The 24,022-nt window shown below is 35.8% G+C and overlaps 1 protein-coding gene across 3 annotated transcripts in view; it reads right to left on the bottom strand.

Annotated features, from left to right (window-relative positions):
- Positions 1-24,022, bottom strand: part of LOC101046877 (CD302 antigen) — a 180,980-nt gene that overhangs the window by 67,616 nt on the left and 89,342 nt on the right. For all 3 annotated transcript variants that reach the window (XM_074399622.1, XM_003921945.3, XM_010329839.3), the window contains exons 17-25: positions 21,629-21,664; positions 21,085-21,260; positions 20,351-20,418; positions 19,993-20,072; positions 18,877-19,016; positions 15,983-16,088; positions 15,603-15,763; positions 1,706-1,835; positions 197-423 (exon numbers count right to left, since the gene is read on the bottom strand). In XM_074399622.1, the coding sequence (XP_074255723.1) occupies positions 197-423; positions 1,706-1,835; positions 15,603-15,763; positions 15,983-16,088; positions 18,877-19,016; positions 19,993-20,072; positions 20,351-20,418; positions 21,085-21,260; positions 21,629-21,664 (1,124 nt within the window). The remainder of the gene's footprint in view (positions 1-196; positions 424-1,705; positions 1,836-15,602; positions 15,764-15,982; positions 16,089-18,876; positions 19,017-19,992; positions 20,073-20,350; positions 20,419-21,084; positions 21,261-21,628; positions 21,665-24,022) is intronic.

Below are 24,022 nucleotides of genomic sequence, written 5' to 3'. Positions count from 1 at the left end.
AGCCTGGGAAGTCAAGGCTGCAGTGAAATGTGATCACACCACTGTACTCCATCCAGCCTGGGTGACAGAGTGAGACCTTGTCTCAAAACAAAATAAAAACTCCCTGTTTGTTTTAGTCTGATATGAGAGATGCTACGCGTAATAAAAAATGTCACTTTCCATCACCCAGTCCTGGCAGTTGGGACTGAAAACTTACGTCTTGACTGGAGAGTCCGATCCATAAGGAAGAATTTTGAAGGAGCGCCTGCACACTGAGGAATGCCTGCTGGTAAGGGTCCGTGATGCTCACCAGCTGCATGTTATTTTTCAGACACTCCCTTTGAGCATTGTGCCAAGTCAGAGTCTTCGGGATTATTTTGTACAGATGATTTAGATACTTTACAGTTTCTGAAACATTCTGCAAGGTCGGTCTGCCTTTAACTTCTGTATGTAAAAGAAAACAACAACAACAATAACAACAACACAAGCCCTTCCCCACAGCCTGCAAGTTATGGGACTTTTTTCTTTTCAAATTTCTCCCCATACCAATCTACTTTAGATATTATTTACCTATTTATTTATTTTAGATTTTGGGTGATAAAATTAGGTATATCTTACTGTATATCTTAAGTAAAATATATGAGCTGCAATGTTTGTTTTCTAAAATCAGAACAAAATTCTGTTTTGTCCGATTTAGGAAAGAGAAAACCTGCAAATAAGTGTAACTTGCATTATCATGTCATGTTGGTGCTAAATATGTCTTTGTTTGAACTACTTCAACAAGGAAATAACTGTATTAAGTATCCCCTTACAAAGTTTTCACCTGGGAGAGCTAGCATGAAGAAATGTAAGAAACCACCCACGAGAGGATGTAATTGAATTACTGCTTTATAGTACTTTGCTAATAAAGCAGTTAGTAAAAAACATGGGAAAAATGGGTAAAGATTAATTTAGCAAAAAAAATTCTGCCAAAGCACATACAGTTCTCATTACATGACAAAATTTTTTCTTAATCATTTGTTAAGAACACATTGTGATGAACGAAAAATAATGTAATACCTTTTAAACAATATCTTTTTCAAAATATGGATGATTCCTACTTTTAAGTATGCATTCTACTTTTATTTGGATTATGGAAATGCATAGACCCTGATCTGTTTATAACGTTTCAAATCCACATTTGTTTATTTTTTAATGCTAAACATAACAGTGAATACTATTACTAGACTTAATGTTCAATACTTCACTCAATTAAAAATATGAAGTTTTTTCTTCTCCTTTTCCCATAATAAAAAGTAAAATCTAAAAAATGCCAGAGTAGAAAAAAGAACAAAATTCAATTACGATAATAGAATAACTGCTATTAACAAATTCTATCAGATACAATTAATTAATTAATTATGGCAATGATCTTTTTTAAAAAATCACATTCCATTTGATATAATCTGACTCACTAAGCCAACAAGGATTTAGCCATGATGAAATTTTAAGGCACTTGATTATAAATTAATATGTATTCATTTATAGTATTAATTTTTTTTCAGCTTTCATTTTAGATACAGTGGTACATGTGTAGGATTGTTATGTGGTGCATTAGACCCAGGTGGTAAGCACTGTACCCAATAGGTAAATTTTCAACCCATTTTCCCCTCCCTCCCTATAGAAAGTCACTATATATATATCTAATAGCATAAAGTACAATAGCTATCTAGATAATAATTGGTACCTGAATATTTCTGACAGAGAGACACAAAGTGGCGTTCACTGCAGGATGTAAAATTCCATGTCCCAGTAAAAGGTGATTTTTGGAGGTTGAGTATTAGGGCACAGTGGTATCGGGACTCTTCATCGAGAAACTAAACAAAAAGGCAAATATACACAAGCAATTATGTAACAATGGTCTGAATGAAGATCCTAGCAAGAAAAATTTAGATTCTAGATTGAATTTGCCTCCCTATAAAAAATTCCATGAAGGATTTGACCATGGCATTTCTTTTTTTTTTTGAGATGAAGTCTTGCTCTGTTGCCAGGCTGGAGTGCAGTGGTGTGATTTCAGCTCACTGCAACCTCCAACTCCCTGGTTCAAGCGATTCTTCTGCCTCAGCCTCCTGAGTAGGTGGGATTACAGGCACACACCACAACACCCAGTGAATTTTTGTATTTCTTTTTAATAGAGGTGGAGTTTTACCATGTTGGCCAGGATGGCCTCGATCTCCTGACCTTGTGATCTGCCTGTCTCAGCTTCCCACAGTACTGGGATTACAGGCGTGAGCCACAGCGCCCATCCTGACTGACATTTCTAAGAAAATATTTGCGTTTGAGAGGCAGTCTTGCTCTGTCACCCCGGCTGGAATGCAGTGGCATTGTGGGCTCACTGCAATCTTCACCTCCCAGGTTCAAGCAAGTCTCCTGTCTCAGCCTCCCGAGTAGGTGGGATTACAGGTGTGCACCCCTATGTCCAGCTAATTTTGTATTTTTAGTAGAGATGCAGTTTCATATCGGTCATGCTGGCCTCAAACTCCTGACCTCAGGTGATCTGCCCTCTTCAGCCTCCCAAAGTGCTGGGAATATAGGCGTGAGCCATAGCTGCCTGGACAGAAAATTTTAATAAACTTTCAAAGCATGGATAAAGGGCAATTAACTTTATAAAAAACAGAATAGTGGCAATAAACAGATAAACTGTTATAAATAAGACAAAACACCTCCAGTAATATTTGACTTGACTACATTTAATATATAACACTTGACTACAGTTCAAGTAAGCAAAATCATAATGATTAATTCAACTTATTAGATTTTTATATACTTTTTCTAACAACTAACTGTGTACCATATAACAGAATATGCCTTAAAGCTTTGATCCTATACTAGTCCACTATAAAAATGTCCATATATTAAAACAAAGTATCTAGATTTCATTTTCTGATCACAGTCAATAACATTAGATATGAAAATTTATTCCAAGTATATTATCCCTATACTTTTCTGTATATTTGAAACATATCACACTTAGAAAAATAAGAAAAGTAAGTTTATGCCAGGAGATACTGATAAAACAAAATGCTACTTAGTAAATAGTAAACCAAAACTGAACTAAAATAATGATAGGAAAGAATAAAATGAGAAATGTCAAAAAAAGAGGTATGGGTAAAACTTTATGTGGAGGCAAATGTGTATTATTAAATGTATTCTCTTTTTTTAAAAGGAACTATGAACTGAATTCAGTATAGGAGACTGGAAAATGAACAAAAGCAGACCCCCCTCCAAAAAAAAAGAAAACAGGATAGAAAAATGTAGCAATAGTATTCATAACACAGCTCAAGCAACAGAGGTAGAGGGTGGAGAAGAGAGTGGACAAAACCAATAACATGTGTCTGTTTTTGTAAAAATCTAAATACTGCAAAATAAAAATGCAAGCAAAGATAATGAAGATTTTAAAAATATCATAAACAACTTCAATACATTTGAAAATCTAAATTAAATAGACAACTTTCTTGAAAAATAATAATAAACATAATTGTCATAAGGAAAAGTGGAAACACCAAAATGTACCAATAACTCTGAAGGAAATGGAAAATTAGAAATGGCTATTTTTTAAAACTATCTGTACTATAATTAAAGCATTAAATAAATTATCTTACATAATCCTTACATTGACCTTATGAGGTAGTGTAACAGTATCAGAGCTCGCAGATAGGAAATTGAGGCTTAAGAAAAGTTAAGTAAACTTTCGAAGGCATAGTAAATGGCCAAATTGGAATCCAAACCCAGGCAATCTGACTTCAGAGCTTAGGCCCTTCACTGCTGCACCAAACTCCTTTATCATTAGAGTATGATCTCTGCAAAGAACAATGTAGTGTATAATTCAAGATAGAAGAGAAGGTTTTGAATGTTATCTTTACAAAGAAAGATCAATGTTTAAAGTGAGGAATATGGAAATTGCCCTGATAGGATCATTTATACAACACATGCATGCATTGAAACATCACACTGCACATGATAAATTGGTACAATGATTGAGTCAATCATAAACAAGGAATAATTAAAAATTTTTTGAAAAGAAAAAATGCTCTCTGAAAAGTGTTCTGACATTTTGTAGGTAGTTCCTCCAAACTTTCAGGGAAAGAGAATTCTCCAGGCTGAACCAGAATTTCAGAACACACAAAAGATGGAAAGCTACCCAGTCATTTTATGAGGCTAACATGATCAGAAAAAAAATGATAATATAGCATAAAAATTAACTCTCTGAAGAGAGAGGAACACATTCCCAAGTAAAATTCTAAGAAATATGATTCAGTAGAATAGCAAAATATTAGATTTTATAACAAGAATGTAAAAATGGTTTAATACAATATCTACTAATATTTACCACATAGAAACAGGCCTAATGGGGAAAAAAAATGATATGGCAATTTCAACAGATGCTGGAAACAAGTTTTAGAAAACCCAGTACTCATTCCTGATTAAAAGTTCTAAATAAGCTTGTTATAGAATGCGATATCTTAAACCAAGAGTCAACAAAATATTTAACAATGCAGGACTGTCCTGTTGCAAAGGTCCAAAGCAAGTCTAGGATGGTGGCTACTACTGCTTCTGGTATTTGCCATGGAAATTCTGGAAGTTCTAGCATATGTAGTGAGGCATGAAATGAAAACGAGAGAGGTAACTACAGGAAAGAGGGGCACTGTTGCTCGCATATTGTTTACCTAATTAGAAAACCCAAGAAAACCTAATGAAAAATTCAGAGAGAAAGAGAGGCCGAGGCAGGTGGATCATGAAGACAGGAGATAGAGACCATCCTGGCCAACATGGTAAAACCCTATCTCTACTAAAACACAAAAAACTAGTTGGGTGTGGTGGTACACGTCTATAGTCCCAGCTACTCAGGAGGCTGGGGCAGGGGAACCGCTTGGACCTGGGAGACAGAGGTTGCAGTGAGCCGAGATCGTGCCACTGCACTCTAGCCTGGTGACTGAGCAAGACCCCGTCTCAAAAAAAAATTTTTTTTTCATATATATATAATGTGTGTATGTGGGTACATAACATATAATACAGTCAGCCCTTCACATCCATGGGTTCTGAATCTGGATTCAACCAATTGCAGATGGGAACTATTTGAGAAAAAATTTTTTTGTCTATACTGAATATGTAGACATTTTTGTCATTATTCCCTAAAAAATACAGTATAACAACTATTTACATAGCATTTACATTGTAGTAGGTATTATAAGTAATCTAGAGATGATTTAAGTATACAGGAAAATGTAGGTTAAAAAAATTTTTTTTTCTCAAATATTTTCTGTCTGTAGTTGGTTGAATCCAGACTCAGAACCTACGGATATGAAGGGCTGACTCTATTTATATGTTATATGCACACATACACACATTATATATATGAGAAATATTTTAAAATAGCTACTATACTGAAGTAATTATTATAAAATAGAATATATATACACAGACACATATATACACATATACACACAGAGTCTTAATATATGATAAAAGAGGCATCCTATATTGATATATTGTTTTCTCTTTGGAAAAAAAAAAAAACACACAGACAGGGTTTTGTTGTGTTGCCCAGGCTGGTCTCAAACTTCTGGGCTCAAGTGATCCTCCTGTCTCAGGCTCCCAAAGTGCTATCCTAGGTCTATATTGTTTTTAACAAATGAAAGTATACACAATAAATGATGCTAGAACAAGTGGCTAGGATTAGGGAAAATAATTAAGTATTCACTGACAACACGTATCATATACCCTGGATGTAACATGCTATCAGAAAGGAAAAAACAAAACAAAACAAAACAGAGGCTGGGTGCAGTGACTTCTGCCTGTAATCCCAGCACTTTGGAAGGACCTTACAGGAGAGTCACTTGAAGCCAAGAGTTCCAGACCAGCCTGGCCAGCATAATAAGACGCTGTCTCTACAAAAAAATTAAAAAATTTAGCTGCACGTGGTGGTGCACTCCTGCAGTCCTAGCTACTTGGAAGGCTCAGGCAGGCGAAATTGCTTGAGGCCAGGTTACAGTAAGTTATGAATGCACCACTGCACTCCAGCCTGGGTGACAGATTAAGACCCTGTTTTTTTTTTTTTTAAAGCAACCTATAACACAAAGCTAGAAGACCATATGGGCATATATTTAATTAAGATTTATAATTTACATGGTGGGCTTTCTAACCTAAAAGCAATAGAGAAAAAAATAAAAGGAAATATACAGATTTGAACATATTAAAACTAGTCAAAATTTATTTCTGTAATATTTTTGGCATTCACTCAAAAAAACTTAGAAAATTATTTACAATAAATACAAGAAATACAGGGTCAGTATACTTGATATTTCTGAAGTCAATAAAGTCAATAAGAAACACGTGAAGGGTTTGATAGATAAATTTGCAAAGAAAAAGAACACTCACACTTGAACTATGAATGATTATTTAACTTATTGAAGTTTATTTTCATTAGAAATCAGAGAAAGATCAATGAAAATATGTTATTAAACTACCAAATTAAGAAGAATTTTAAAAAGCAAAGTCCCCATTAAAGGTAATATTGTAGAGAGGCAAAGGACACTGGTTCTGCAGACTAAGGAACCTTTTTAATTTTTTTTCTCTTTTTTTTCCCCTCTCTTCTTTTTTGGAGATGGAGTCCCACTCTGTTGCCCAGGCTAGAGTGCAATGATGTGATCTCAGCTCACTGCAACTTCCACTTCCTGGGTTCAAGCCATTGTCCTGCCTCAGCCTCCAAAGTAGCTGGGACTACATGTGCATGTTGCCACGCCCAGTTATTTTTTTTTGCATTATTTAGTAGAGATGGGGTTTCACCGTGTTGCCCAGGCTGGTCTCGAACTCCTGAGTTCAGACAATCCGTCCACCTTGGGCTCCCAAAATGCTAGGATTAGAGGCGTTAGTCACTGCGCCCAGCCTTTTTTCTCATTTTTTTTAATTAAAAAAAATTTTTTAGAGACAGGATCTTGCTCTGTTGGCCCCATTGAAAGGCAATGGTGCAATTGCTGCTCACTACAGCCTTGAACTCCAGGGCTCAAGCAGTACTCCCCATCTCAGCCTCCAGAGTCTCTGGGATTACAGGTGTGCCCACCGTACCCACCCAGACCGAGATTTAAACCCTGGCTCTGCATGCATAGGCTGCATGATCTCTGGCAAGTTACTGACTCTGTCTTCACATTTCTAAGGTGGGGCACAGGTAACATCCCTCTTTCATAGCTACTGGGCAAATTAAATGAAATAATGCATGTGATACATTAGCAGAATGCCTGGCACATCTTAACTACTTGATATATGTTGGAAATTTATAATGTGCTGGTAAAGATAGAAGGGGAATCACAATATGGTGTGAATAGGAATGTAAATTCATAAGACTTTCTGGAAGCAAGTTGGTAATCAGAGCTTTATAACTACTTATATTCTTTGATCCGGCTACATGACTTCCAAAATCTCTCTTGAGGTAATCTGAAATACAGGCAAAGATTATACACAAAGGTGTTCATTGCAGCACTATTTATGATTGTGTAAAACTGTAAACAACCTAATACCCAGCACTGGTTAGGTAAATGATGGCATATCCATCAAGAAATATTTTGCAATCCAATTCACAATTACAAAAATGTGGAACCAATCCAAATGCCTATCAATCAACGAGTGGATAAAGACAAAGAAATTGTGGAATATATATGTATATATATGTATATGTGTGTATATATATATATATATATATATATATATATATATATATATGACAAAATACTACTCAGTTGTAAAAGAGAATGAATTAATGGCATTCACAGCAACCTGGATGAGATTGGAGACTATTCTGTAAGTGAAGTAACTCAGGAATGGAAAACCAAACATCGTATGTTCTCACTAATAAGTAGGAGCTAAGCTATGAGGATGCAAAGGCATAAGAATGACACAAAGAACTCTGGGAGACTCAGGAGGAAAGGATGGGAAGGGGGTGAGGGATAAAAGACTACAAACTGAGTGTAGTTTATACTGCTCGGGTGATGGGTGCACCACAATCTCACAAATCACCGCTAAAGAACTTACTCATGTAACCAAATACCACCTGTTGTCCAATAACCTACAGAATTTTTTTTTTTAAAAGAAATATTGTGCAACCATTAAAATGCTTATCAAGTAGATCTTTTAATGGCTGAAGAAACTACTTATGATATAATACAAACTGAGAAAAGCAGAGTAATAGTATATTTACTATAATCTCACTTATATCAAGAAAACAATGTACAGAAATGCCCTAAAAAAAGATGCGCCGGGCACGGTGGCTCAAGCCTGTAATCCCAGCACTTTGGGAGGCCGAGGCGGGTGGCCCAGGAGGTCAAGAGATCGAGACCATCCTGGTCAACATGGTGAAACCCTGTCTCTACGAAAAATACAAAAAATTAGGGGGGCATGGTGGTGCGTGCCTATAATCCCAGCTACTCAGGAGGCTGAGGCAGGAGAATTGCCTGAACCCAGGAGGTGGAGGTTGCGGTGAGCCGAGATCGCGCCATTGCACTCCAGCCTGGGTAACGAGAGTGAAACTCTGTCTCAAAAAAAAAGAAAAGAAAAGATGCTAGGCCAGGCACTGCGGCTCACGCCTGTAATCCCAGCAGTTTGGGAGGCCGAGATGGGTGGATCACAAGGTCAAGAGATTAAGATTATTCTGGCCAACATGGTGAAATCCTGTCTCTACTAAAAATACAAAAATTAGCTGGGTGTGGTGGCGGGCACCTGTAGTCCTAGCTACTCGGGAGACTGAGGCAGGAGAATCACTTGAACCCAGGAGGCAGGGGTTGCGGTGAACTGAGTTCACTCCACTGCACTCCAGCCTGGTGACAGAGTGAGACTATCTCAAAAAAAAAAAAAAGGAAAGATGCCAAAGTGCCAAAGTACTCATTGTAATTCCGTAGACTAGGGCTCAAATATGGTTGAGACTCATTTAGTAGATCATGAAATCACTTAAGTGGATTTTGGCTAATATTCATGATAATGAAATAGAACAGAATAGGAAAGAGTACGATTGGACAGCAAAGAATAGGATAAGACAGGAAAATAGAACAAAATAGAAGAGAATGAAAATATCAGAGTGCATAAATTCTAATTGTAAGTACTGTTTCTTAAAACTTTTGTTTCAATTTATTATATCTATATATATGGACTAGATGGTGATTTGAATGTATTTCCTACATAGATTATGCTTAAAAGTTTAAACTGTCTTAAGTTTAAGATTAGGGTTGACATTTTTTAAAATTGTACTTTAAGTTCTGGGGTACATGTGCAGAACACGCAAGTTTTACATATACACATGCCACGGTGATTGGCTGCATCCATCACCCCGTCACCTACATTAGGTATTTCTCCTGATGCTATCCCTCTCATAGGTCCCCACACCCCCAAGGCCCTGGTGTGTGATGTTCTCCTCTCTGTGTTCATGTGTTCTCCTTGTTCAACTCCTACCTATGAGTGAAAACATGTGTTTGGCTTTTTATTCTTGTGTTAGTTTGCTGAGAATGATGGTTTCCAGCTTCATCCATGTCCTGCAAAGGACATGAACTCATCCTTTCTTATGGCTGCATAGTATTTCGTGGAGTGTATGTGCCATGTTTTCTTTTCTTTCTTTCTTTAAATTATTGCTATACTTTCAGTTCTGGGGTACCAGAGGAAGCAGGTTTGTTACATAGGTATACATGTGCCATGGTGGTTTGCTGCATCCATCACCCCATCATCTACATTAGGTATTTCTCCTAATGCTTCCCTCCCCTAGCTCCCCATCCCCCTGCTATCCTTCCCCTAGCCCCCCACTGACAGGCTTCAGTGTGTAATGTTCCCCTCTCTGTGTCCATGTGTTCTCATTGTTCAATACTCACTTATGAGTGAGAGCATGTGGTATTTGGTTTTCTCTTCTTGTGTTAGTTTGCTGAGAATGATGGTTTCCAGCTTCATCCATATCCATGCAAAGGACATGAACTCATCCTTTTTTATGGCCGTATAGTATTCCATTGTGTGTACGTGCCACATTTTTTTTGATCCAGTCTATCATTGATGGGCATTTGAGCTAGTTCCAAGTCTTTGCTATTGTGAATGGTGCCACAATAAACATACATGTGCATGTGTCTTTATAATAGAATGATTTATAATTCTTCGGGTATATAGCCAATAATGGGATTGCTTGATCAAATGGTATTTCTAGTTCTAGATCCTTGAGGAATCGCCACACTGTCTTCTACAATGATTGAACTAATTTACACTCTCAGCAACAGTATAAAAGTGTTCCTATTTCTCCACATCCTCTCCAGCATCTGTTGTCTCCTTATGTTTTAATGATTGCCATTCTAACTGGAGTGAGATGGTATTTCAAAGTGGTTTTGATTTGCATTTCTCCAATGACCAGTGATGATGAGCTTTTTTTTTTTATGTTTGTTGGCTGCATAAATGTCTTCTTTTGTAAAGTGTCTGTTCATATTCTTTGCCCACTTTTTGATTTTTTTTTTCTTGTACACTTGTTTAAGTTCTCTGTAGATTCTGAATACTAGCCCTTTGTCAGATGGGTAGATTGCAAAATTTTTTTTCCCATTCTGTTGGTTGCCAGTTTACTCTAATGACAGTTTCTTTTGCTGTGCAGGAGCTCTTTAGTTTAATCAGATCCCATTTGTCTATTTTGGCTTTTGTTGCCAGTGCTTTTGGTGTTTTAGTCATGAAGTCCTTGCCAATGCCTATGTCCTGAATGGTATTGCCTGGGTTTTCTTCTAGGGTTTTTATGGTGTTAGGTCTTACATTTAAATCTTTAATCCACCTTCAGTTAATTTTGTATAAGGTGTAAGGAGGGATCCAGTTTCAGCTTTCTTCATATGGCTAGCCAGTTTTCCCAGCACCACTTATTAAATAGGGAATCCTTTCCCCATTGCTTATTTTTGTCATGTTTGTCAAAGATCACATGGTTGTAGGTGTGTGGTGTTATTTATGAGGCCTCTGTTCTGTTCCATTGGTCTATATATCTATTTTGGTACTAGTAACATGATGTATTGGTTACTGTAGCCTTATAGTATAGTTTAAAGTCAGGTAGTGTGATGCCTCCAGCTTTTTTTTTTTTTTTTCTTAAAATTGTCTTGGCTATGTGGGCTGTTTTTTGGTTCCATATGAGATTTAAAGTATTTCCCCCCCAGTTCTGTGAAGAAAGTTGATGGCAGCCTGATGGGGAATCTATAGATTATTATGGGCAACATGGCCATTTTCATGATATTGATTCTTCCTATCCATGAGCATGGAATGTTTTTCCATTTGTTTTATCCTCTCTGATTTCCTTGAGCAGTGGTTTGTAATTCTCCTTGAAGAGGTCCTTCACATCCCTTGTAAGTTGTATTCTTAGGTATTTTATTCTCTTTGTAGCAATTGTGAATGGGAGTTCACTTATGATTTGGCTCTCTGTCTGTCTGTTATTGGTGTATAGAAATGATTGTGTTTTGTGCATATTGATTTTGTATCCTGAGACTGCTGAAATTACTTATCAGCTTAAGGAGATTTTGGACTGAGATGATGAAGTCTTCTAAATATGCAATCATGTTGTCTGCAAATAGACAATTTGACTTCCTCTTTACCTATTTGGATATACTTTATTTCTTTCTGTTGCCTGGTTATCCTGGCCAGAACTTCCAATACTGTGTTGAATAGGAGTGGTGAGAGAAGGCATTCTTGTTTTGTGCCAGTTTTCAAAGGGAATGCTTCCAGTTTTTGCCCATTCAGTATGATATTGGTTGTGGGTTTGTCATAAATAGCTCATTATTTTGAGATATGTTCCACTGATACCTAGTTTATTGAGAGTTTTTATCATGAAGCATTGTTGAATTTTGTCGAAGGTCTTCTCTGCATGTATTGAGGTAATCATGTAATTTTTGTCTTTGTTTCTGTTTATGTCATGAAATATGTTTATTGATTTGTGTATGTTGAACTAGCCTTGCATCCCAGGGATGAAGCTGACTTGATTGTGATGGATAAGCTTCTTTATGTGCTGTTGGATTCTGTTTGCCAGAGTTTTATTGAGGATTTTCGCACTGATGTTCATCAGGGATATTGGCCTGAAATTTTCTTTTTTAGTTTTGTCTCTGCCAGATTTTGGTTATCAGGATCGTGTTGGCCTCATAAAATGAATTAGGGAGGATTCCCTCTTTTTCTATTGTTTGGAATCATTTCAGAAGGAATGGTACTAGCTACTCTTTGTACCTCTGGTAGAATTTGGCTGTGAAATTGTCTGGTCTTGGACTTTTTTTGGTTGGTAGGCTATTAATTGCTGCCTCAATTTCAGATCTTGCTTTTGGTCTATTAAGGGATTCGACTTCTTCCTTGTTTAGTCTTGAGAAGGTGTAACTGTCCAGGAATTTACCCATTTCTTCTAGATGTTCTGGCTTATTTGCATAGAGGTGTTTATAGTATTCTCTGATGGTAGTTTGTATTTCTATGGGATTGAGGGTGATAATGGCCTTTAACATTTTTTTATTGCATCTATTTGATTCTTCTCTCTTTTCTTCTTTATTAGTCTGGCTAGCAGTCTATCTATCTTGTTGATTTTTTCAAAAAAACAAGCTCCTGGATTCGCTGATTTTTTTAAGGGTTTTTTGTGTCTCTAACTCCTTCAGTTCTGCTCCAATCTTCTGCTGGCTTCTGAATTTGTTCTTGCTTTTCTATTTCTTTTAATTGTGACATTAGGGTGTCAATTTTAGATGTTTCCTGCTTTTTCTGTTGGGCATTTAGTGCTATACATTTCCCTCTACACACAGCTTTAAGTGTGTCCCAGAGATTCTGGGACATTGTGTTTTCATTCTCATTGTTTTCAAAGAACGTCTTTATTTCTGTCTTTATTTCATTATTTATCCAGTAGTCATTTAGGAGCAGGTTGTTCAGTCTCTCTGTAGTTGAGTGGTTTTGAGTAAGTTTCTTAATTCTGAGTTCTAATTTGATTGCACTGTGGTCTGAGAGACTGTTTGTTATGCTTTCCACTCTTTTGCATTTGCTGAGGATTATTTTACTTCCGATTATGTGGTCAGTTTTAGAATAGGTGCGATGTGGTGCTGAGAAGAATGTATATTCTGCTGATTTGAGGTGGAGGGTTCTGTGGATATCCATTAGGTCTACTTGGTCCAGAGCTGAGTCGAAGTCCTGGATATTCTTGTTAATTTTCTGTTTCATTGATCTGTCTAATACTGACAGTGGGGTTAAAGTTAAAGTCTCCCACTATTATTTTGTGGGAGTCTAAGTCTCTAAGAACTTGCTTTATGCATCTGGGTGCTCCTGCATAGGGTGCATATATATTTAAAATAGTTAGCTCTTCTTGTTGCATTGATCCCTTTACCATTATGTAATGCCCTTCTTTGTCTCTTCTGATCTTTGATGGTTTAAACTCTGTTTTATCAGAGATTAGGATTCAAACGCCTGCTTTTTTTTTTTTGCTTTCCATTTGCTTGGTAAATCTTCCTCCATTTCTTTATTTGGGCGTATGTGTGTTTTTGCATGTGAGATGGGTCTCCTGAATACAGTACACTGATGGGTCTTGACTCTTCATCCAATTTGCCAGTCTGTGTATTTTAATTGGGGCATTTAGCCCATTTATATTTAAGGTTCATATTATTATGTGTGAATTTGATCCTGCCATTATGATGCTAGCTGGTTATTTTGCTTGTTAGTTGATGCAGTTTATTCCTACTGTTGATGGTCTTTACAATTTGGTATGTTTTTGCAGTGGCTGGTACTGGTTGTTCCTTTCCATGTCTAGTGCTTCCTTCAGGAGCTTTTGTAGAGCAGGCCTGGTGGTGACAATATCTCTCAGCATTTGCTTGCCTGTAAAGGATTTTATTTCTCCTTTGCTTATGAAGCTTAGTTTGACTGAATGTGAAATTTTGGGTTAAAAATTCTTTTCTTTAAGAATGTTGAATATTGGCCCCCACTCGCTTCTGACTTTTAGGGTTTCTGCTGAGAGATCCACTGTTAGTCTGATGAGTTTCCCTTTGCAGGTAACCCAAGTGCTCTCTCTGGCTGCCTTTAGCATTTTTTCCTTCATTTCAACCTTGTTGAAGCTGATGATTATGTGTTTTGGGGTTGCTCGTCTTGAGGAGCATGTTTGTGGTGTTCTCTGTATTTCCTGAATTTGAATGTTGGCCTGCCTTGCTAGGTTGGGGAAGTTCTCATGGATAATATCCTGAAGAATGTTTTCCAGCTTGGTTTCACTCTCCTCTTCACTTTCAGGTACACCAATTAAATGTAGTACGCCTTTTCACGTAATCCCATATTTCTTGGAGGCTTTGTTCATTTCTTTTCACTCTTTTTCTCTAATCTTGTCTTCTCACTTTATTTCATTGAGTTGATCTTCAATCCCTGATATCCTTTCTTTTGTTGGGTTGACATTTTTCATTACTGTATTTACTCTAACTTCCACATCTTCTATTACCAAGTAATAATTTGATATTTATGTTGTACATAGTTACTCATGATTCAGAATTTCCTTTGCTACCAACATCAACTTTGAGCAAAGTAACATTATGTCAGGAATATTAGTTGATTACTGTCTAAGACATACTTTTGGAATTAGACTTTTATGTTATTTTCTCAATCTTTGCCCTTTGTGCAAAAGGCGATCTGCATCCAGAAAGTATAGAGAATAGAAGCAGTGGGTGGTAATACTGTGGTGTCAACGTAACTACTGTCAATATAATGCCCTCTTCCCTTCCCTGACTTCTTTATATTTAGCTCTTGGGGAAAAGTGATCATCAGTTACCAATTTTATACTTTTTACCTCAGCAGACTGAGGCTAAGAGCCCAAAGTCCCAAAATGTAAATCAAAACACCTGTATTTGCTTCTGTTTACAACTTACTACTTGATGGTTTTACATGGTTATGAAAGAATTGCTGAATCTGATGCTACTGTGGAAAACCAGTGCATCCACCAGCAGGGTGGGGAGGCACCTGTTGCTCTTTTTTTTTTTTTTTTTGAGACAGTCTCACTCCATCACCAGGCGCCAGGCTGCAGTGGCGCAACCTTGGCTCACTGCAACCTTTTATCTCCTGGGTTCAAGCAATTCTCCTGCCTCAGCCTCCCAAGTAGCTGGGACTACAGGCATGCGCCACCGCACCCAGATAATTTTTTTGTATTTTAGTAGAGGCGGGGTTTCACCATGTTGGCCAGGATGGTCTCAATTTGTTGACCTCATGATCCACCCGGCCTTGGCCTCCCAAGGTGCTGGGATTATAGGTGTGAGCCACTGCGCCTGGCCCCTGTTGTTCTTGTAACAGCTTTACTGAGCTATAATTCATATATGAGACAGTTTGCTCATTTAAATTACCTATTCAATAGTTTTTAGTATATTCACAGAGTTACACAACCATCACCCCATAGATCTTAGAACATCTTTGTCATCCCAAAACGAGACTCCATACCCTTTAGCTACTACTCCCAATCCTTCCATCCTCCTTAGCCTCTAGCAACCAATAACCTACTTGCTATCTTAGATGTGCCTATTCTACACATTTCATGTAAATGGAATACAGTAGGCCTTTGCTCTTATGTATGAAAGATAAATATTTCACAGAGGTATGAAAAATATTGATTAAAAAAAACTTACATTTTCTGGTAATCTCAGCCTCCTACTAACCAGTAATGGGTGAAAGTTACTGTATGTCAGCTCTCTGTTATCTGTCCATTTGTTTATCCTTTCATAAGCAGTCCAGCGCAAACCAATCCATAAAGTAGCTTCCATATCCGGAAGCAAGGATGTAATAAAATCTGTTAGAAAGAGATTTTTAAAAAGCATTTGATCTATTCAAATTAAATATATACTAAAAATGTCAATGAATATTTTTTGCTTATCTAACTATCAAGATAGTCTTTTATCTGTTCCATTAAAAAGTTAAATAGTAATTTTGTATGTTAATTCCCATAGCCTCCTAAAGCCAACCTGGCCCCAGATCAGAGTAAAACATGTTTCCCAAATAATTCCAGTACCTTGTTCAGTCTGTCTCAACACTGAAGGAAGGGTACCACCATACGAGTTACAGATATCACTTGCTTGAGAAAATGTGACAGACATTGGTTTGATCTTTAGAAAACACTGCAAACAAAGGCATATGTGAAGCATGAGATTCCAGATACAGAAACACTTACATAGAAAGAAAACGCTTCATCTTTCAGAGGGCTGCTAATTTTTGGTCTGTGAGATATGGTAATTTGCAATGTAGTACCATAAGAATTCAAGTTTATGCGCTCATTAATTATTTTTTTTAAGAGACAGGGTCTCTCTCTGTCACACAGGCTGGAGTGCAGTGGTACAATCATAGCTCACTGTAACCTTGAGCTCCTGGGATCAAGCTACCTTCTCAATTTAAACAACTGAAGAGTGGTCTTCAAACTTTCACATATATATATGATATATATATATGATATATATATCGTATATATATGATATATATAAATATATATGGGAGATCTTTAAACATATATATTTAAATATATATTTAAAGAATAATCTAAATATATATATTTTATATATTTATATATAAATCCAAATATTTAATATATTTATATATTAAATATATTATATATAGTAAATATAATATAAATATATTTAAAGATATATATTTAGACAATTATATTTATAATGTATTTATAAATATATAAATATATATTTAATATAAATATATATCGTAAATGTAAACGTATATTTAATATAAATGTATAAATATATAATTTTATATAAGCATATTTATATATAAATATATAATATAAATATTTATAATTATCTTTAAATATATCTTTTTTTTTTTTTTTTTTTTTTTTTGAGACGGAGTTTCGCTCTTGTTACCCAGGCTGGAGTGCAATGGCACGATCTCGGCTCACCGCAACCTCCGCCTCCTGGGTTCAGGCAATTCTCCTGCCTCAGCCTCCTGAGTAGCTGGGATTATAGGCACGCGCCACCATGCCCAGCTAATTTTTTGTATTTTTAGTAGAGACGGGGTTTCACCATGTTGACCAGGTTGGTCTCGATCTCTCGACCTTGTGATCCACCCGCCTCGGCCTCCCAAAGTGCTGGGATTACAGGCTTGAGCCACCGCGCCCGGCCAAATATATCTTTATATATCTTATATCTCTGTATAAATTATATATAAATATAAATGTAATATAAATATATATAAAAATATAATATAAATATATAAATATATAATTTTAATTTATATATTTATATAATTTACATATTTAAATATATTTATAATTACATATAAATGCAATATAAATATATATAAAAATATAATATAAATATATAATTATATAATTTATATATTTATATATAAAATATAATATAAATATATAAATATACAATTATATATTTATATTATATTTTTATTTATATATTTATAAATATATTTTAATTTATATATAAATTATATATATAATATATAGATTATATATTTATAATTATCTTTAAATATATATCTTTTAATATCTTTATATATATTTATATTATCTTTAAACATATATTTTAACATATACATATCTTTATATTTATATTTAAATATATACATATTTAAAGATCTCCTATTTATTGAGTGCTTCCTATGTATAAGCAGTTTGTGTATTATCTCGTCTAATTCTCACAATGGAGAGAGAAACTGAGGCACAAGGACATTAAATAACTTGACCCATAAGTGCAATAGCTCCACAATAGTAAGGTCAGTATACTCTGCTCCACCTGATTTCCTAATCTGTGCCCTTAATCATCATCTCCTTATATCAAGAAACATTGTTTAAAAATTCACCTCTTTCTTGGCAGGATATTTGACTTCAAATTATGTCAGCTATGCAAATTAACATAGTACTATTACCTTGAGGAATTATAAAGATTGTCCTAATTTTCAAAAGTTAAAATGTACCCCTAACTTCCATACAGATGCTTTCAGCTGTCAGACACATTTCTTCTTTTCCTTCTTGACATTATGATCACTTCAGTGTAGAGTGGTATGTCCCAAATTGTGTTCCTTGAAACATTCTACAAAAATTTTTTTCTAGCTTTCTTATAGACTGGAGTGGTCAATGAGCCAAGACACCCAATGTGGATAAACTCATTGGGTAACTTCTAGAAAAGACCCTAGAGAGAACACCCTGAGTTTAAGGTTGGAGGCCTTATATCAAAGATGACAGAGCGAAAACAAAGAAAGTCTGATTTTGAAGACTTCATGGTGTTTCCACACAAACCTGCTTATCTTCAAATGACTTTAATGTGAAAGAATAAATGTTTTAACATACTGGAGCAACCTCTCTTCAGCAGCTAAATGCATTTCCTCATAGATACATATACCAACATGGATTATGCATCTCAAAGAGGCAGATACAGAATGCGGCATTTCTCAAACCTATTTAACCATAAAACCCCCATTTGGAGGCAAGATCAATGATGAATATTTTGTCGTATATGTATAGTCCCCAAAAAGTAGTCTGTGAAATGTGGGTCTAATTTGATTGGCACATGCTACTTGGATGCTCTCCTTGAGGGGAAAAAGAAAACAAAAGCCAGAAATTAAGTCAGTGTCTTATAATACGATAGAGATAGTCCTGACTATTCAAGGCATCCCAATCCATTAACAGATCAACTTCAGCAATTTAAGTGTTAGTAGCAACAATAGAAATGCTGCACGTTAAAAGAGCTGTAGGCATGACCAACTTAAGAGTTAATTCTTGATATCCTCCACGGTTTCTGGTGACACAGGGGGCCAGGTGTGGGATCCTAAAACATGCAGAGTCTATCTCAGTGATGTTGTCACACTAAAGGGCTACCATTCTGTCATAGGCCATACAACCAGCATGGAAGCAATCATTTTTGCACAATATAGCAATTCTCTTTTTACCTTATTCTGAAAAGGAATCCAATGCTCAGAACATTGCACTTTAGCTGCAGAATCTGGGCTGTATTTCTCTAATGAAGAAACATTATATTTTTCACAGATGAAGGGCAACTTGGTACTACAGTCTACTGGTTTACCTAAGTCTGAGAAATGAAAAGCAAGGATTACTATGGTGAGAATTTTTCAGTCAGCATTTTTTTTTTTTTTTTTGAGACAGAGTCTCACTCTGTTGCCCAGGCTGGAGTGCAGTGGTGCCATCTTGGTTTACTGCATCCTCTGCCTCCCAGGTTCAAGTGATTCTCGTACCTCAGCCTCGCAAGTAGCTGGGATTACAGGTGCATGGCACCACACCCGGCTAACTTTTGCATTTTTAGTAGAGATGAAGATTCACCATGTTGGCCAGGCTGGTCTTGAACTCATTTGCATCAAGTGATTTGCCTGCTTCAGCCTTCCAAAGTGCTGGGATACAGGCTTGAGCCACTGTGCCCGGTCTCCATATTTTAAAAGCAATCCAGTAGTAAAGAAAGGCACTTGAAATTAATCCTTCCCAAATGCTTAAAATATATTCCCTTTCTTTTCTAGCCATTTCTATCTTATGTGATTATTTTTATCAGTAGTTTACAGCATACCAATACTGTTTTAAAACCATTTTCTAGCCATATCTATCTTATGTGATTATTTTTATCAGTAGTTTACAGCATACCAATACTGTTTTAAAACGTTAGACATTTTACGTAACTACCATATTGTCCCAGAATGAAGGCAGGAGGTAGGGAGAGAGTTGAAGGGGCAGTGTCATCAGGGGAAGGGGACCTAACCTAAACTACATGCTAGAACTGCTGCCTGCTTATCTTTGAAAATTTGCTTAGACATTTATCAATTAGGAAAGTGGTAAGTTCATTTCTAAGTAACTGCTTAAGGATAAAGGAAGTTAAAATATTCACAGTGAAAAGTGCTTTTATTTGCATTGGGAATTCGAGCTATTGTTGTTAATAATAAATCAGAGTAAGATGAAGTTACCAAACATATAATCAAAAGGAAAACAAGATTAAGCTGGAAACAGAATCTGAGGTTCACATATTACATAATAAGCATTGGAGGAGTTAGAATTAACTTTACCCATAAGCCAAGTCTTGGGAGACATGTACAAGCATTCCTCTCCAAATGTCACATGAAAGCGGTGCCATGGATATCGTGAGCTGAAAGAAAACGACAGATTTCACAACTCATAATGTGATTAGGTGTTCCATTTTTTTTCTTTTTACTGTAAGTTATTTTATTTCTAAATTTAATGTTAATACCATTATTTTATACCCCTTTTTTCTTGATGCCAACATGCAAAAGGACTTGGTTTCTCTAATCTAGGCAGTTTATGGGTTAATGTTCAAACTATTTATAAATAAAAATCCATTTAGTAAAAGAAACTGCTTCTTTTAAGTGATAACTTTACAAAGGTAAAATCAATGATGTCACTTACTATGAAAAATAATGATCTATTGGATCCTCACTAGTTCTCATCCACCACTTCTGTTCAGCACCAGATATCTGAAAAACAAACCAAAATCCATTCTTATAGGTGCTGAGCTTTCTTGAGGGTTTTGGTTCAAATACTTTGTCTTACTATGTATAAATACTATGTTCAAATACTTTGTCTTACAAACCGCTATAATTTCCAGACATTCCTTACTTAGATCTCAAAATTATACAAGCTAGGACCTTTTGCCAAAGAGTAGTTGAAAACTTTCTGTATATTTAGAGATCCTATTTTGGGTACAGGAAATACAATAGCTGTAATTACGGGCATATATTAATTAGACTAATACTTTAAGTGGGCATACAGTATCCTATTGCAATTAATTAAACATTTTAAAATACAGAAATTATTTTTCTTCACAAAAGCTATTTGCAAAGTTGAGTTTTTAACTATAAAGTTGACTTTTAGTAAAAAACATGACAGGGAATTAGAATCATTTATATTATCTACTGATATTTACCTTATGAAGTGATATTTATTGTTAATCTTGTATATTTTAAAACATAAGCAATTCTACTTAATTTTTCAAATATGAAACAAATTTGGATGTTGTAAGGCAAATCTTACATTAAAGGAAAATTAAACTTTTATAGATTTTGGCAAAATTTTTGAAACATTTTTAAATGGAATAAATATAAAAATAAGAAATACATTTAAAATATATTATTTTAAATTACATTTGCTATTTTGTTTCTGATGGCTCTTAGTCCTGCAAACGATGTTACAGTAGCAAGAAAGCTGTGATTGCTGGCACAGTATAGGACAGCTTCTTCATAGTTTAGGTGAACATCAGCAACAAACCAATATTCACTTCCTTCAATTATAAGTGGAGGTCCATGAATCCCAGCACGCTCTAAAGAAGAAGAAGAAAAAGATTTGAGTTATGACCATGCAAAGCAAACTGTGTCCTCCAAGCATAAGTTAATGTTCAAAAGTATAAATAGTAATTCAGATTACTGGCCCTCTCTGGCTGGGGCTGTACTGACTATAAGAAACAAGAGATATCTGAGCTAGTGACTCTGCCACTCCCCTGCACTCACAGGGAAGGAAAAAGCCACCTTCATCACCTCATCCCACATCAGCCACTCACCTTCCTTGCCTGGAGAAATTTTATTTCACTTGAAGATGTATAGAGAAGAAGCTGGCACTTGAATAGTTAACTAAATGCGTTAGTGAAAAGGTAAAAGCAGCTCTGGTTAAATTTCAGTTTTCTTAACTCACCTGGATTGTACCAGTCTGGTGTTTTTGGAGTGTGGCCTATATGAGGAAGAAAGCAAGTGGCATTAGTATTCAATGACAGATCAGGGTATACTCTAAGTAGAGCCTTTAATGTAGCTCAAAAAGTCTTGCAGTATTGCTGAGGCTTGTCCATTTCTGGACAAGTCACTTCACGCTTTGATCACTTTAGTCGTATTTTGTGGGGCTGATGCTAAGCTGCTTTAGGAGCAATCGAAAGACAGATCTGTTAAATATGAATGAAGTGTTTCTAGCAGTCTTTTGCCTTGTGTCACAGAGGTCACAAAGGAAGTACAGAAGGATAAAATATAGCTAAGAATTAGAAAGTAAATGATGATATCATATGTGTTACACAGAAGCAATAAGAAATAGGAACCAAAATAATCATCATTCTAGAACCACTTCTCAATCTAATGAAACAAATAACTATTCTGTAAACTTAGGTTGAGAGAGTTCATTGTCTTCCATGATATCCTTGGAAACAATGTACAATGCTCCAGTGATGAACCTTTTGAGAAGATGAGATAAAACTGAGAGGAAAATAATACAATCACTCAGGATTCCCAGATGGAAATGGAGGAAATAAGGCATGCTACACAGAATTCCAGGCTTGGAAGGTGGGCAGGTCAGTGTGCAAATGCCCTTAAATATTTTGCTGCTGTGGTATTTCAGATGAGTTGCTTAACTCTCTCTGAGCCTTGATTTTCTCTTCTATGAAAAGTAGATGGCCACCTAACTCACAGAGAGTGAAGGTCATGTGTGATGCCCTGGAAGAAGTGGCCAGCACAGGGCCAGGCACAGAGCAGTTCCTCATGGGAGCCTATTTGCTTTCCTCCCGCTTTTCATTCTGACCACAGATCACACTGGCTTCAAGTCAGAAACATCATTTGCTTAATCTTAGAAATTCCAGAGTAAAATAGCTGTTCTTAATTTTGGTGTGGCAGGTGGGCCTCAGGCAACAGAAGACCTAACTCAGAGGATTGCCTGCATAGCTAGCTTCTTTGGTCTGTCTCTCTGAGCCAATTCTATTCATATTGGATAATTTCCAATAATAATGCTGCGAGTCAGTTCAAAATGTGTACAGTTTCTTGTCTGTAATCTTGTCAAAGACTTCTGATTATTTATGTGTGGCGGAGGGAAAGCTATGTCTAACCTTTACATATCTTTAAATTAGTGAGAAAAGCAGGATGCTAGGTGTGTTTTTATACAAGATTACAAACATGTATGTGTGTACAAGGTATCAAGAGTTAAAATAAAACTAGCTATGTTTGGGTAATGGCATCATAGGTAATTTTCCTAAAAACAATTTTATGAGCCTTATTTTTGACACAGTTTTCTCAATTAAAAAAAGAATATTTAAAAAGTACAAATATTCAGGGATTAAAGTTACTTCTCAATTAAAAAAAGAATATTTAAAAAGTACAAATATTCAGGGATTAAGGTTACTTCACATTTACAGGTTGCCAAAATATCTCTTTTAGGGAAGAGAGGATTAATTAGAACCAAGTAATAAAAAGGCAAGAGCCAGAGAAGAGGCATGGTGATTTAGGATACATAAGAGGAAAATTTCTTTAAGAAAATACAGATTAATACAAGTTGGGTAAACTTTAGGCTGCTCTAATAAACAAGAAAATATCTAACCAGGTGAATATATCAAATCATAGCTTAGAAATTTAGGTACAGTCAAAAAAGAGTGAACATAACATTTAAACCCTGGAGGAAGCAATCATTGATTTCTTCAAGTAATTGGGAATAGGCTGAGAACAGGAGATCAGTTTTTTATTTTGTTTCTGCATAGGGACAATGGAGGTAGAATTACTTAGAAGATGTATTTGTTTGATTAATTGATTTATATTTGCTGAGTTAATTCCTTTCTCTTTTGTTAAAAATATATGTTTATATATATATATATATACACCTCCAAATGCCCTTTATACTATTTCCTGTGGTGACTAATTTGCCATTTCTAAGGTTGCCCTTGTTTAAACTCTGGGGTCTGCTCCACTGCTCAAACAGGAGGTGGGGACAGCAGCTCACATTGAGGGCACCTTGGTTGGAACAATGACACTGTCTGTGGAATGCTAACAAATGCCAGAGAGTAATGGGAGGCTCATTCTAATGCTTCAAAACAGAGACATTGTCCGAATTAATTATGTGCGAATTAATTTTCCACTTGTTTAAAGGATATCCAAACTGGTTTTCCTTTGTCCCTTTTTCGAGTTTAATCAAATAATCAGGAATAACTCAGTCATAATTTATCCTTTAGAAACCGCCCCCCCCCCCTTTTATAAATGGTTTGACAGTTTGCCTTTGTGAAAGAGATTCGCCAGTACCTGATGTCACATCTGAAGCTCTTTTAACTATTTCAGGAAAAAGAAT

Source organism: Saimiri boliviensis, chromosome 5 (assembly GCF_048565385.1).
Source record: "Saimiri boliviensis isolate mSaiBol1 chromosome 5, mSaiBol1.pri, whole genome shotgun sequence".
Lineage (NCBI taxonomy): Eukaryota > Metazoa > Chordata > Mammalia > Primates > Cebidae > Saimiri > Saimiri boliviensis.
The sequence above is the reverse complement of the archived record's forward strand: the minus strand, read 5'-3'. Positions and strand labels throughout refer to the sequence as shown.